Source organism: Seriola aureovittata, chromosome 17 (genome assembly GCF_021018895.1).
Source record: "Seriola aureovittata isolate HTS-2021-v1 ecotype China chromosome 17, ASM2101889v1, whole genome shotgun sequence".
Taxonomy (NCBI): domain Eukaryota; kingdom Metazoa; phylum Chordata; class Actinopteri; order Carangiformes; family Carangidae; genus Seriola; species Seriola aureovittata.
The window spans coordinates 23,444,779-23,457,352 of NC_079380.1; the positions used below are offsets into that span (position 1 = coordinate 23,444,779).

Genomic DNA, 12,574 nt, shown 5'->3' on the forward strand with positions numbered 1-12,574 from the left:
CACAACAACTTTGCCATACTGTTATACTAATAGGAAGGTAATTAATAAATGCTGAACATGAATATCAATATTTCACCAAATTGGTCAGTGAACTAGAGATGTTGGCTTGGCAGCACATGTTGACCTTTAACCTCATGAACAAAGTAAGAAGCTGTGATGATCTGGTGATGAAATGGTTCTTTTATATCAAGGGTTATCAAAAAAGGTGTCAAATTAATGACATGTTTTGTGATTGATTAAACTAAATCAATTGCATATATCAGTATTTGCCTGAGAGGCATGTTAAGTAGTGCACCAAATAATAAATTTACAAATATAGATGCGTGGGCCATTTAGCCTAAGCTAAGCAGAAACCACTCAATATGACATTTTAACGGTAACACCAACTTTGTGGCAAAACTCAGGCTCAGTTGAGAAGTAGCTTAGATTGTAATCTACTGTAATGAGCTTGCTTTCCAGTTGAATATAAGCTACTAGAGTCATATACACAGGACAGGTGAGTTTTTTTATCATGCATTAGTAGTGTCAGTTTCATCACTTTATCGATCTATCTGTCTATTGATTAATTGCAACAATCAGGATAAACTCATACATCATTAAAAACCAAACATGAAATAAAACTTAAATTCCTGATTACATCATCTACAGGGATTCAGATTTGGCAAGCAGCTAATTAGTATTATATCATATATAATTATAAATTAATTTTACATAATAACATTAATATTATATAATAATAGTATAAAGTAAACGTTAATATAAAATTAGCCGTCATTTATAAACGTACTGTAACGAAATAAATCATAACCCGGAAGTAGTGCGTGAGTAGTGGCATATTTGTTTCCGGTGTCACTGTCGAATCTGACCCCCGGCTTGTGCAGAGCTCTGCCTCTGTCTGAAGACAAAACTCTTTGGTCTAATTTTCTGAAACGTGAGTTTCTTCGTGTTTCTTCCGCTGCGTGTTCTCGTGTTTTCGCTGCCTCTACATATTCCACGATTTTATAATGAGTGTGTTTTGACTGTGAGGCCGGCTGAAGGTAAGGTCAGCGCTGCCTAGCCTAACAGCTAGTTCGTTAGCGTGTCAAGCTAACAAGCTAGTCATGAGATGTGTGACTTTGCGTTGAGCCAGCCATTTTCTAAAGACAAGGGGACCTCGGCAGCTCGCTGTGTTGATGTGTTGTCCTCTGCGGTGGCAGTGTTCATGTAACAGTCGTTGGACATTAGGCAAACAGCGAGTCACTTTGTATAAGTGGTTAAATTTACATGGTTGCTAACGTTAGCTAACAGTTCAGTCTGTAGGAGCTGACACTGCATCAGATAAGCAGTTTGTAAGTATTTGTACCTTACAACAGACTTAACTGGCGATGGAGCTGTTGTTTTCTCTTATTTCTACAAAGCAGAGAGGAGTTAGTTACTGAATGAAATATTTGTGACATTGCTCATGGATGAAATGGGGGGGTAGAGTTAACTTGCTAACTTTGCATCAGTAAATAGAACCACAATCCAGAACAGGCTTATCACTATTAGCTTTCCTCTTGTATGGTTCCCCAAACTATTGCTCACTCTTTAAATGCAAACCCTCTTACTGTTACTTTAACTCATCCCTCAATTTCCTACCTGTTAGATTCACAGATGACCATGATGATGACCAGTTGAATTTTTGACCAATATCACCAGACTAATATTTCAGATATACTTCCACAGTCAGTTAACGTCAGTCCCTTCATCACACAACTTCTGCTTTCCCTTCCCCAGGTGCCAGGGTGTCCCCCCTCTCCATGTGTGATCCCTAATGGGCGGCTGGTCTCGCAGTGCCGTGCTGGAGCTGTACCGGGCGCTGCTCCGCGCAGGGCGTCACCTTCAGTACACCGACCGCAATTACTACCGCCGTGCCGTGGCTCGCGAGTTTCGCCGCTGCCAAGCCCTGTCAATACCCGCAGACAAGGAGGACGCACTGAAGAGGGGCCAGTTCTTCCTCAACAGCCAACTGGGTGGGCTTATGTAGGGGAAGGGGCCACAGGTCATCTGGAGGAGGGTTAAAGGTTGTCTGGAGGTTTATCTCCCAGGTGGGTTTACGAGAAGAAAATGCTCTGTATGTATGATGGAGGAGGGTTTTATTGTTATAGGTAACAACTAAGATCATGTTGGGCGTGGTTAATCACTGATTTAAGAATTTAGTTACCCAACATATGACGTAGCCTTTTAGCTAAGAAATGGAACAAAGCCAAAACCTTTTCTGTCTCTATCTTCCTCATCTCTGACTCTCTTTGCTTATCTCCTCCTCAGTGGCAGGATGGCCGGGGTGAATGGAGACCGTAAAGGAAAGAAAGATGACAATGGGATTGGCACGGCCATCGACTTCATGCTTTCCAATGCCAAGCTGGTGCTGGGAGTGGGCGGAGCAGCCATGCTCGGCATCGCGACACTAGCTGTCAAAAGAGTGAGTCAGAAGACATTTATCTCTTAATTCTTTCCCTTAACCCTTGTTCCCATGTGTAACGATGGAAACGGACGCTCTTACATAAGCATCCGTACCAATGGGCTCACAATTGCTTGTTGTACAGATGTATGACCGTGCCATAAGCGCTCCCACCAGCCCCACCAAGATGGAGCAGACAGGAAAGAGAAGCTGGGAGGAGCCCGCCTGGATGGGTTCGTCACCTCGGGTATTGAACCATGACATGAAGTCCACAGTTAGCAGGTCGCTACAGTCTCTGCCCACTTCCGCACATGCTTTTGAACCAGGTGAGAAGAGCTCTTAAGTCAAAAGTCAAGTCAAATCTGTTCCGTCATTGTTTAAAGTTGCCAGTTTTGTGGCTTCGACTCTTCAGCCAGTGAAGATTTTTCTTTAATCTGTTGACAGTCAGCGTGTTTGGAGGATTGTTGCTGTTCCTTTACAGTGGGTGTTGTCTCTCTGTAGCGCCGTAGTTAGTCACCCAGCTTTTCTATATTAGTTTGACAGTGATGTAGTTGAACCTTCACGTTTTAAAAATGTCAAAATCTTCATTTATTCCTTGTAGAGTTTTGTGTTTTTTAGCGTCTAATATTTAAAGAGCACACCCGTCCTGCCTCCCCACCCTCTGCACCTTTACCCACTGGCTCCCATTTAAAAGTCATTATTTGAAATGGTGGAAGAGGAAGTTTCACACAATTCTGCACAGATGCATCTTCTAACTTTCATTTGCCTCCAATCTCTTTAGACTGTCTGCGGAGGGCCATGGGTCGAGCTGCCGTGGGAGGCAGTGGGGCCACTCAGTCCGACCTGCTGAAGGCCCGGATGCGTTTGTCCCTGCAGGAACATCTGTGGGAGTTCTACCAGAGTAATGTGAACATCCCGACCGAGGAGCAGGCCGTGGCCAGGAGGGCAGCGCTGGACATCTGTGCGGAGCTCAGAGTGTTTCTTCACGCCAAACTGCCCGACATGCCGCTCAGAGAGATGTACCTGAGCGGCAGTCTGTATGATGACCTGCAGGTAAGAGGTTTCACACCTTTAGTCCTGCTTTTTGACAAGAGTATTATAATTAAATAAGGTTACTTAAGGTTATTTTTTCCCCTTCTCCTTCTCTCAGGTGGTTACAGCAGACCACGCCCAGCTCATGGTGCCTCTTGTCTTGGAGAAGAACCTGTGGTCGTCCATCCCCGGGGAGGACACCATCATGAATGTCCCAGGTTTCTGGCTCGTCCGCAGGGAGAACTTGGAATATTTCCCGCGGAACAGCAGCTACTGGGACCGCTGCATGGTGGGAGGTTACCTCTCCCCTAAATCAGTCCTGGAGGTCTTTGACAAGCTTGTGGCTGGCTCCATCAACTGGCCGGCTATAGGGAGTGTCCTCGACTACATCATCCGTCCTGTGGTTCCCTCGGAAACGCTGACCCTGGAGGTACAGTACGAGACGGACAGGAGGCTGTACGTGGACTTCTTACCGTTGCTTGTGATGGAGGACGGGACCTCGCTGATCGCTAAACCACATCGGCTTGCTGCGGAGCGCCACGAAAACCTGTGGCGGCAGAGCTTCCGCGTGGCTGAGACGGCGCGGCTTAGGGCTCTGGATCAGGAGGACGGAGGCTGCCGATGCGCCTGCCTAAAGGTGGCGAAGGCGGTGTGCAAGCTCAACCCTGCCCTTAACCGGCTCAACGCCAGCCAGCTCACCAACGCCATCTTGTTGCTGAGCGAAAAAGAAGGCGACTGGACCCAGGAAGCACTGGCTGACCGCTTCCTTCAGCTGCTACGAGCGCTAGTGGGACACCTAGAGGCCGGGAGGCTGCCGTGCGCCCTCAGCCCTAAAGTTAACTTATTCTGTGAGCTGACAGAACAGGAAGTGGACGAGCTGGGCTACACGCTCTACTGCGCCCTCTCAGATCCCGAGGGGCTGCTGAGAACTGCTGTGGCACAACCTTTCCACCCCTAAGGCCCTCGTCACCTCGCAGCAACAGGGCGGTGAAACGTCAAACACAGGTTCTGTGTCGGTGTCCTCGCACCAGAACGAGGTTCCAGTGGACGAAAAAAAAAACAAACAAAAAAAAAAACATCTGCATGGAATCTTCCTCTCTCCTAAAAAACACGATCTGTTAATCAATACCTCTTCAAACATCTGTGAGGAAAATGTGAAACACACGGTAGCAGTTACTTAGTTACTTGATCAGTTTCTTAAAAATCTGTATGTGGTGTGATCATCCAAATATCTCGGTGTGAGATGGAGGTGAAGGGTCATCGGAGTTCACGGCTCTCACTGAAGCCATTGTATTAATGAAGCGACGGAGGGGCGGAGCTCTGGATCGATTGGTCCGCCTGAAAAATGGATAACGCCATACTTGAGCTCTTTTTAACCGGTTGGAGAGTTTTTCTGTTTTTTAGGAACAGCTGAGGTTACCGTGGTTACGGTGTTGACTGTTTTTAAGACGGGTCGGTGCCACTGTGTCGAGGGATAGTATGTAAAGCTGATTGTGTGTACGCCGACCCCCGAAGAAGCTAATAAATTGTCATGACTCAATGTTCTTGAGTTAAAAGAGACGAGCCAACTTTTCTTTGCTAGCAGACAAAATATTAAACACTGCAAAGTTTTGTTGAAGCTTTTGTAAAAAAACAAACAAAAAACAAAACTTCATTAATACAGTGGCCACATTCAAAGACGTATGCTTTACATGTTTCCAGTGATGTGAGAAACCAAACTTTAGGCTGTGTTTGGAATGTCTGCAGCTTGCATGTGTTCGCTACCTAATCTAATCAATCGAATGGGTGAATATAATCTATACTGACCCGTGCTTTGATGACTGTTTCTAATATTTCACTCCATTCAACAGTGAATCTGATATATGAAATTTAATGTACATCCGCGGACGGAATATAGTAGCATTTATGACGGAGGTGGATGCAGTTTCTGATTTGTTGGTGATTTCATGAAATCTGAACCAAAAGTAGTTACCACCATTTTATCATCCGGTGAAATGTTTCCATGTGACTGACTGTCTGTCTTGATACAGAGCCACTCTTTGTCTGTCTGTCTGCAGTCGGTTTCTTCTCCAGTCTTAACACTTGTTGCTTTGGTTGCACGGGGGCCGAGATGCTTTATCAATAAATCTTAAACCTCTGTCACGGGTTATTTTTGCACCGTCAAGCTGTTCTGCAGCGGTGTTCGAGTTTGACGCTCTTTAAGTGCTGTTGTCTACTGGTTTTTGCTTTAATTTAAATCACAGTTCAGATCCTCTTTGGTCTAGATCATTACAGTCACATGTAGACTGCTTCATATCGCGTACGCTTGCTTTAGGCTGGGTCTAGATCTTTGTAGCGGGGGTGTTCCCTTGGTTGGACGTTGTAGTTTCCAGAAACTGTTCCTCTACAGTGTCAGAGCAACAACTAATCTGCAGGAGGTCTCGTTGCGTTTGGTGAATTAGTCTCAGTATTAACTTCAGCTCTGGTCTCGGTTTCCGTTCGAGCATGGAGCCAGTTACCTCTGTAGTACTGTGTTTGTGTGCGCATACCTGTGCACGTTTTTTTAAGTCCACATTAAACCCTGATTAACTTAGAGGTACTGATCTGGCCCTGTCTGTCTTTGAGTAGCTAGCCAGACGTGGATTAGTGTGACGGTGCTGTCACTGCCACTGTACTGCAACTACAACCCACAGCCCTGATCAGCTGTTGTTATGTGACCTGTGGTGATTATAGCTACCACCAGGCTGTATATTAATAGATTACAGGTGCTAATCTCTGTAGAATATGATCTGATCAAGGGGGATCTACTCACAGATCCTCAGTTATATAAACAGCAGCTTTGATAGCCGAGGTTTTTCCGATGTTAGATTAGCCTGGTACTCAGTGGAGCTTCATTAATTTAAGCCGCACGGCTCCACATGTTGCGTCAGCTCACTCCTCAGTGGGCGGAGTAACTGTCGAGTTTATTGCATCTCTTCTCTAAATTAGCACTCGAAATACGTTGTCCAAAATAATCACATGGCTGCTTTTTTTTTTTTTTGTTGTTGTTCTCACTTTTAGCCTTAGACTGGAAAATAAAAAAAAATTTAAAAATGCAGTGATATGGAGCGAGTGTCGCCTCAATCCCCGTCCCAGTTTGTACACTGTACAAAGTGGAGGGATCAGGGTTGTTTATACTTCTGTTGTGCATTCAGTTAAAATAATCATCCGGAGAAACAGGTGAATATTTTTGTATTTATTGTACATTTGTAACCAAAAAAAAAAAAAGAAAAGAGCCGAATATTTATTTGCATCGATTCAGTTCTACGTGTGAAGTGTCACTCGTGCTTCATTAAGTGCTTTGTTCTGGACGTCCACAGTAGATCTTTGTGTGCATATGAAGCGTCTTCCTCCGCAGACCTAGTTTATGCTACAAATTACTGCTGTGACGAGGGGGAGTCACTGTGCCACATTTGTAATGTTATTGTAAAACCAGACCCAAAGTAGATCACTACCTCTACCTTGTGGAGTGCATACTAGCCATATGCTGTGTTGCATGCCGTGTATTTTATTTTATTTTTTTTCCCAGCTTTTCTTTTCTTTTGTTTTCAGTTCAGCTCTGGAGTTGAACAGTGCAGCACTTTGTATACTTCATTAAATGACATTCTGTATGGTTATATTTGACTGTTTCTTCTCCTCCCCTCTAACGAAGCAGGTAGTTTAAGAGCTTTCATGCTCTTAGGCCGGTTACAATCAAATAAACCCCCCCCCCCCCATTTAATATTTAATGAAACTTTCAGTCATTGTTAAGTTTTATTGAGTGAGATTTGGTAATAAAATTCACATAAGTGTGTTAAAACAAAACATCCTGAGACAAAAGCAGCTCCAGCTGAAATGTTGTTAATTCTAGTTTTACAGTTTGAAACGTGGAGCAGTTGCTAGAAATGAAGAAAAACACAAAATAAAAAAAAAATCATTCAAATATTTGAGGTGCATTTGTTCCTGTAGAGCTTCTAAATTACAAAAAACTTAAAACAGAACAAACCTCAAAATGCATAGGTCTGATTGAATCCTGTCAAATACAAAACATCTGGTTAAAGCTCAAATCAAAAAGCAGCTTCACAGACTCGTGAAGAACTGAAGTCCCTTTGTTCAGCGGCAGAACACGTGGTTATTAATGTAGGACTCATACTTTCTGGTGTCAACCTCATTGTTCTAAAGCAGATGTGAAAGAGTTATGTGGAAGCCAGGCCTCAGTGAAACACAACCACCATTACATCCTTGTGACTGTGGGATCTTTAAGGTGACGACACGTCACCGATAGAAACAGGCAGTGAAACCTGTTTCACACAATCGGCGCTCTGTCGCTACTTGGCCGGGGCGAACCCCACGCGATCAGCGCTCCTGTCAAACACAGTGTAGTACTTCCCGATGAAAACATCTCCCAGGATCCACAGGGGCCCGGCGGGAGGCGGGATATCCATGGCCAAGAAGCCAGACAGGCAGATGGATACGCTCATCATAGACTCCTGCAAGGAAACGACAAAAGATTCTCACCGTCAGCAAAACGCATCATGTCGTTTAACTTCTGCCCATCAGGACAGACAAGATAAACTCAATGAATAGAAAACAGATGGTACGGTTTCTATTTCCCAAAAAAATGAATGAAGATAGATTTTATTTTGTCAACAAATCCTATGGAAGTGCATTAATCTAAATATCCTGACTTCCCTCCCTGTCCGTGGTTCTCCATCGTGCCTATTCTAGATTTACATCTTTAAAATAACGACTGAACCTAAACCTGCAGCGAATGTTACTCAGACGGGTAAACCGTGTATTTGTTTGACTATTTCCTCGTGGATTTATTCCCATTGACTCAAACTATGTTCCAGTGCAGCGACGTGATTCATTCATGTGTTTTTGAACAGTAACAGATTTGATAATCCTCGAAGGATCGGCCTATTTCTACTTTTCAGGTGCTGGTTTCTCTTTTTTAAACTGGCAGCAACAAACATCAGTGAATCTACCTTTACGATATAATCCTCTCCGGTCAGGTTGAACATCTTCCCCCCGATGTTGAAGGAGATGACGGGGAGAGAGGGGATCTTGTTACAGTCGATGAAGTACTACGAGGGAGAGGAGGAAACGATCTCTCAAAACCAAAAACAAAACAAAACAAAACAAACTGTTTGGATTTGTATTTTTGAACTCTACCTCTCCCATCAGCAGGGGCAGAGCTCCGATGGCTTTCTGCAGCGCTCTGATCTCCTCTCGGGGACCTACAATCAGGGACGTTCCCGTGTCAACAATAGCCTGGCAACCGGCTTTGCAAAGAGTCAGCTGGTTGCCAACTGCAACTCTGCGGGGGCAGGTATGAGGGAGAGAGAGAGAGAGAGAGAGAGAGAGAGAGAGGCCACAGATTTAAATATGTAACAGCTTGAGGTGAAATCCTGATCAAATTTGGCAACACACACACACAGAACAGGAAGTGCGTCCGCCCACACTTCACTTTCACAGATCCCTGTTCCTCGTAACAACGAAGCCACGCGTGATTGTCCCTCACCCGTTCATCTCAATCTGCCAGTAGGCCTTGCGTGTGACGTTAACATAGTGCAGGTCTCCGGTGTAGTACTGCGGGTCGGTCCCGCCCAGCGTCAGCTCCCCTCCGACTGTCGCCGCCGGGTCTCTGAGAGAGACACGGAGGACAGAGGCGTTACAGTGGAAAACTTCAAAGCTGCTGAATTAACAAGTGGTTTAGTTCAGTGTTGTAGTGAAGGTCACCACGCCTGCGACCTTTGACCTTCAACCACCAAAATCTACCCAGTTTATCCTTGAGTCCAAGTGAATGTTTGTGCCAGATTTGAAGAAGTTCCATCAAGGCGTTACTGACATATCGTGTCGACGAGAATGACACAGACAAACTGAAAACAATATGGCTGCTGCTCTGACTGTCGCCGGCGTGGAGGAAAAACAAATCCAGAGTCAGCAGTTAAACCAAGATGGAGGGCAGTGAACGTAGAGCTGGCTGAACACAGTTAGATTTGTATTATTTGCGCCCGTTCGTCGCTGCGTCTTCCGTCAGAAACCAACCTGCTTATGTAGAAGGAGAAGACGTTCTGGGGCAGCAGCTTGGCGGCCATGGCTGTGTCAAACACCGGGACGACACCAGCCACTGATATGGAGGGGTAGGCCATGCCCAGGACCCCGTCGAACCGCGCAACCGCAAATGTGATGCCGGGCTGCTTCACCGCTTCGGCGAACTGTTGCCCAGTAACAGACAGACCTGCGATCTGCGGGGAGATTGAGAAGGAGGCAGAGAGACATCAACACCGGAGAAAAACTAAAAAAAACTAAAACAAAGAAAAGAGTCTTTTAATGGAACGACAGGAAGGAATGCAGTTAAACAAAGAGCTTTGTGAGCGAGCGTCTCTCAGACTCACAGAGACAGTGTCCCCGCTGATGAAGCCGGACAGGCTGCCTCTGCCGTACTGGATGGAAAACTCTGTGCCGTTCTGAACGTACGTGCTCGACTTCTTGGAGTTGTAACGATGATGAATCCCTAACGAGACAGAGGACAGTCAATCCACGGGCCGAGGAAAAACAGAACATTTGGCTTGTTTAATATCAGAATCTCTGTGAAGTTGTCGGCAAATCAAGAGGACGACAGAATGATGCACAATGTCTACAAACAACGAAGCGGCAAATTATTTGTATCTACCTCGTGACAACAAGAGGCCGACTTTGTCCTTCAGTGTTTAAAAAAAGGACAGTTCGGCCTTTAAATGCAATTAAAGTGAAAATCTGGGTTAACGTCCTTATTAAAAACACAATCTTTTGCACTTCTGTCCCACTCACAGTGTACTGCCGTGACACTGATGTGAGGACGTGTGCGGCTGAGTTAGTTATAGACTCTCGTGAGGAAGATTTACTGAATGTCATGACAGTGACACAGAAATTAAACCTGCACTAAACTAGTATAACCTCCGCAAAGTCGTATCCCTCCGCCACTCAGACTATAGTTCCAGGTCACATCCCTGTTTATCCAGACTCGTATAAAATAAGTCTTGAGTAATGGCTGAAAAATCTTTGACCTTTCACCTTTGACTACCATAATCTAACCAGTTCATCCTTGAGTCCAAGTGAAGGTTTGTACTGAATTTAAAGAAAATTCCCTCGAGGTGTTGTGGAGATGTCGCATTCACAGGGTCAAAACTGCGGTTTGTGAGGTCATCACACCCTTGACCTTTGACCCCCAAAATCTAAATCAGTTCACCCTTGAGTCCTAGTGAATGTTTGTGCCAAATTTGAAGAAGTTCCATGTATGGGACAGACAGAAAACCTGAAAACAAGATGGCTGCTGCTCTGACTGTCGCAGGTGAGGAGGAAGAAAAATACAGAAAGATGTTTGTGTGAATACCGAGGGTGAAACAACCCAAAAGGTTTGTAATATTTTAGTCACACAAAGTGTTTTTTCCATGAAGCAGTCCAGAGTATTTATGAATGAATAACACCCCCCCCCCAAAAAAAAAAAAGCAAACTCACAGCAGGCCAGGTCCAGGAAGGAGCAGTGGATGGAGGGGACCCACAGGTTGGAGGAGCCGGTGTCAAACAGCACGGTGAACTCCTGAGGGGGGGTGCCGACGCTGATCACCCCGTAGTACTGAGCCTGAGACACAAACACAGACTGAACACGCAGCAGACTGACGCCTCCGCGGGAAGGCGCACAGGTACATCAACAGGTACATCAACAGGTGCATCAACAGGTGCATTAAGGTACGTCAGCATGCGCAACAACAATTCAATACGACGGCACATTAGACGCAGCTGCTCAGGGTGTTATTGTGTTGAATAAGGAGCATTTCCTGTCCGTTCACGTTCCCTCAGCTGCAGGAAATCAAAAAACAAATGTGGAGAGATCAGGTCTTTCCGTTTCCATGCCAACCTTGTTCCTCTTTTATTTAAAGTATGAGCCATAAAAGAAAGAAAACTGATGTAAACACGGGATATCGTGGTCTAATATTTACCCCACTTCCTCCTTTGTCGCAGTTTCTGCTCAAATATTGAACTTTTGATATTTTACTGACCCACAAATAAACCCGCGTGCGCTACAAACTCTTAACGTCTTGTGTGCGATGGGCGTGTCACTTCTGGACCTGCTGTGTATGAAGAGGACAGTGACTGAAACGTGTAATGTGCAGGTGTGCAGGTGTGCGTACATCCATGAAGTTGGTCAGCCTCTCCACCGGCAGTGTCGGGGAGGGGGAGCTGTCCGGCGCCCCGCTGCTCTTCGCCAAAGCCCGGATCTCCTCCACCGACATCCCGCTGTCGCTCATCAGGCGTCGCAGGCTCCTGGTTTTATGAAGGGGAACTCTGCAATGACATGATTTGATTACATGTCACATGTATTGTGCGCGCGGACACGCCGCTTCCTGCTGCAGAGCGCGTGGCTCTTCTTACTTCATACAAGTTTTAGTAACTGAACTATAGTGTTAAACTGTGAACCTGCAGGTGAATGCATCGCACACTAATTGGAATCACGTGAGGCTAATTATAACAGTAGAGACAGGAATAAGGAAGTTAAACTCGCGCGCATTAACCTGCATTTAACGCCGCTTCTCTCGGAGAGATGAATGTTCCCCCAAATGTGACATAGGTACAAGTTGACAAAGCATCAGCTGACACTGTGTTTACCTGATAATGGCGACGCTTTGTGTTATCAGCAGCGTCCCGATGATGTGAAGTATCTTCAGCCGCGTCATGTCTGTCCGAAAGGAGAAATTAAAAAATAAAAGAAAAAGATGTAAATACAAGCACTTCTGTTTTGTTTCCGATGTGAACTGGAGCTCACACGCAGATCTCTGTCTCTACTGACGCAGGGAGCAAAGCGAAAGCGCTTCGGCAATGTCCGCGTTCACTCGTTTTTCTCCGCCGTGCCGCTCGGTGGTTGGAGGAGAATGATCGGTGGGGCGCTGTCATTGGTGGAGGAGGGTGTCCATCATCCCGCATCACAGACCTGGGCAGTAGGTTTGTGGAGGGTCACGAGTTGTAATGGGACTGAGGAGCAGGACATGTATCTGACCACAGAGTAAAGTTTACAGATTATAGATTGTAGATTATAGGTTATAGATTATAATGGTAATGCTCCTGATTGTCAGTATCCACCAT

The 12,574-nt window shown here is 45.4% G+C and overlaps 2 protein-coding genes across 2 annotated transcripts; one reads left to right on the forward strand and one right to left on the reverse strand.

The window, feature by feature from the left end:
* Positions 1-1,926: 1,926 nt before the first annotated feature.
* On the forward strand, positions 1,927-7,086 carry mief1 (mitochondrial elongation factor 1). Its single transcript, XM_056402148.1, has 5 exons — positions 1,927-2,066; positions 2,287-2,440; positions 2,565-2,745; positions 3,201-3,472; positions 3,570-7,086. The coding sequence occupies exons 2-5, from the start codon at positions 2,294-2,296 to the stop codon at positions 4,407-4,409; spliced, it is 1,440 nt and encodes a 479-aa protein (XP_056258123.1). The 5' UTR covers positions 1,927-2,066; positions 2,287-2,293; the 3' UTR covers positions 4,410-7,086.
* Positions 6,653-12,311, reverse strand: napsa (napsin A aspartic peptidase). The gene is made up of 9 exons (XM_056402156.1): positions 12,101-12,311; positions 11,626-11,779; positions 10,952-11,075; positions 9,850-9,968; positions 9,500-9,699; positions 8,973-9,095; positions 8,624-8,768; positions 8,437-8,535; positions 6,653-7,938 (listed from the first exon to the last, which is right to left on the reverse strand). Exons 1-9 carry the CDS (start codon positions 12,166-12,168, stop codon positions 7,777-7,779), a joined length of 1,194 nt encoding a protein of 397 aa, XP_056258131.1. The 5' UTR covers positions 12,169-12,311; the 3' UTR covers positions 6,653-7,776.
* Positions 12,312-12,574: the final 263 nt, after the last annotated feature.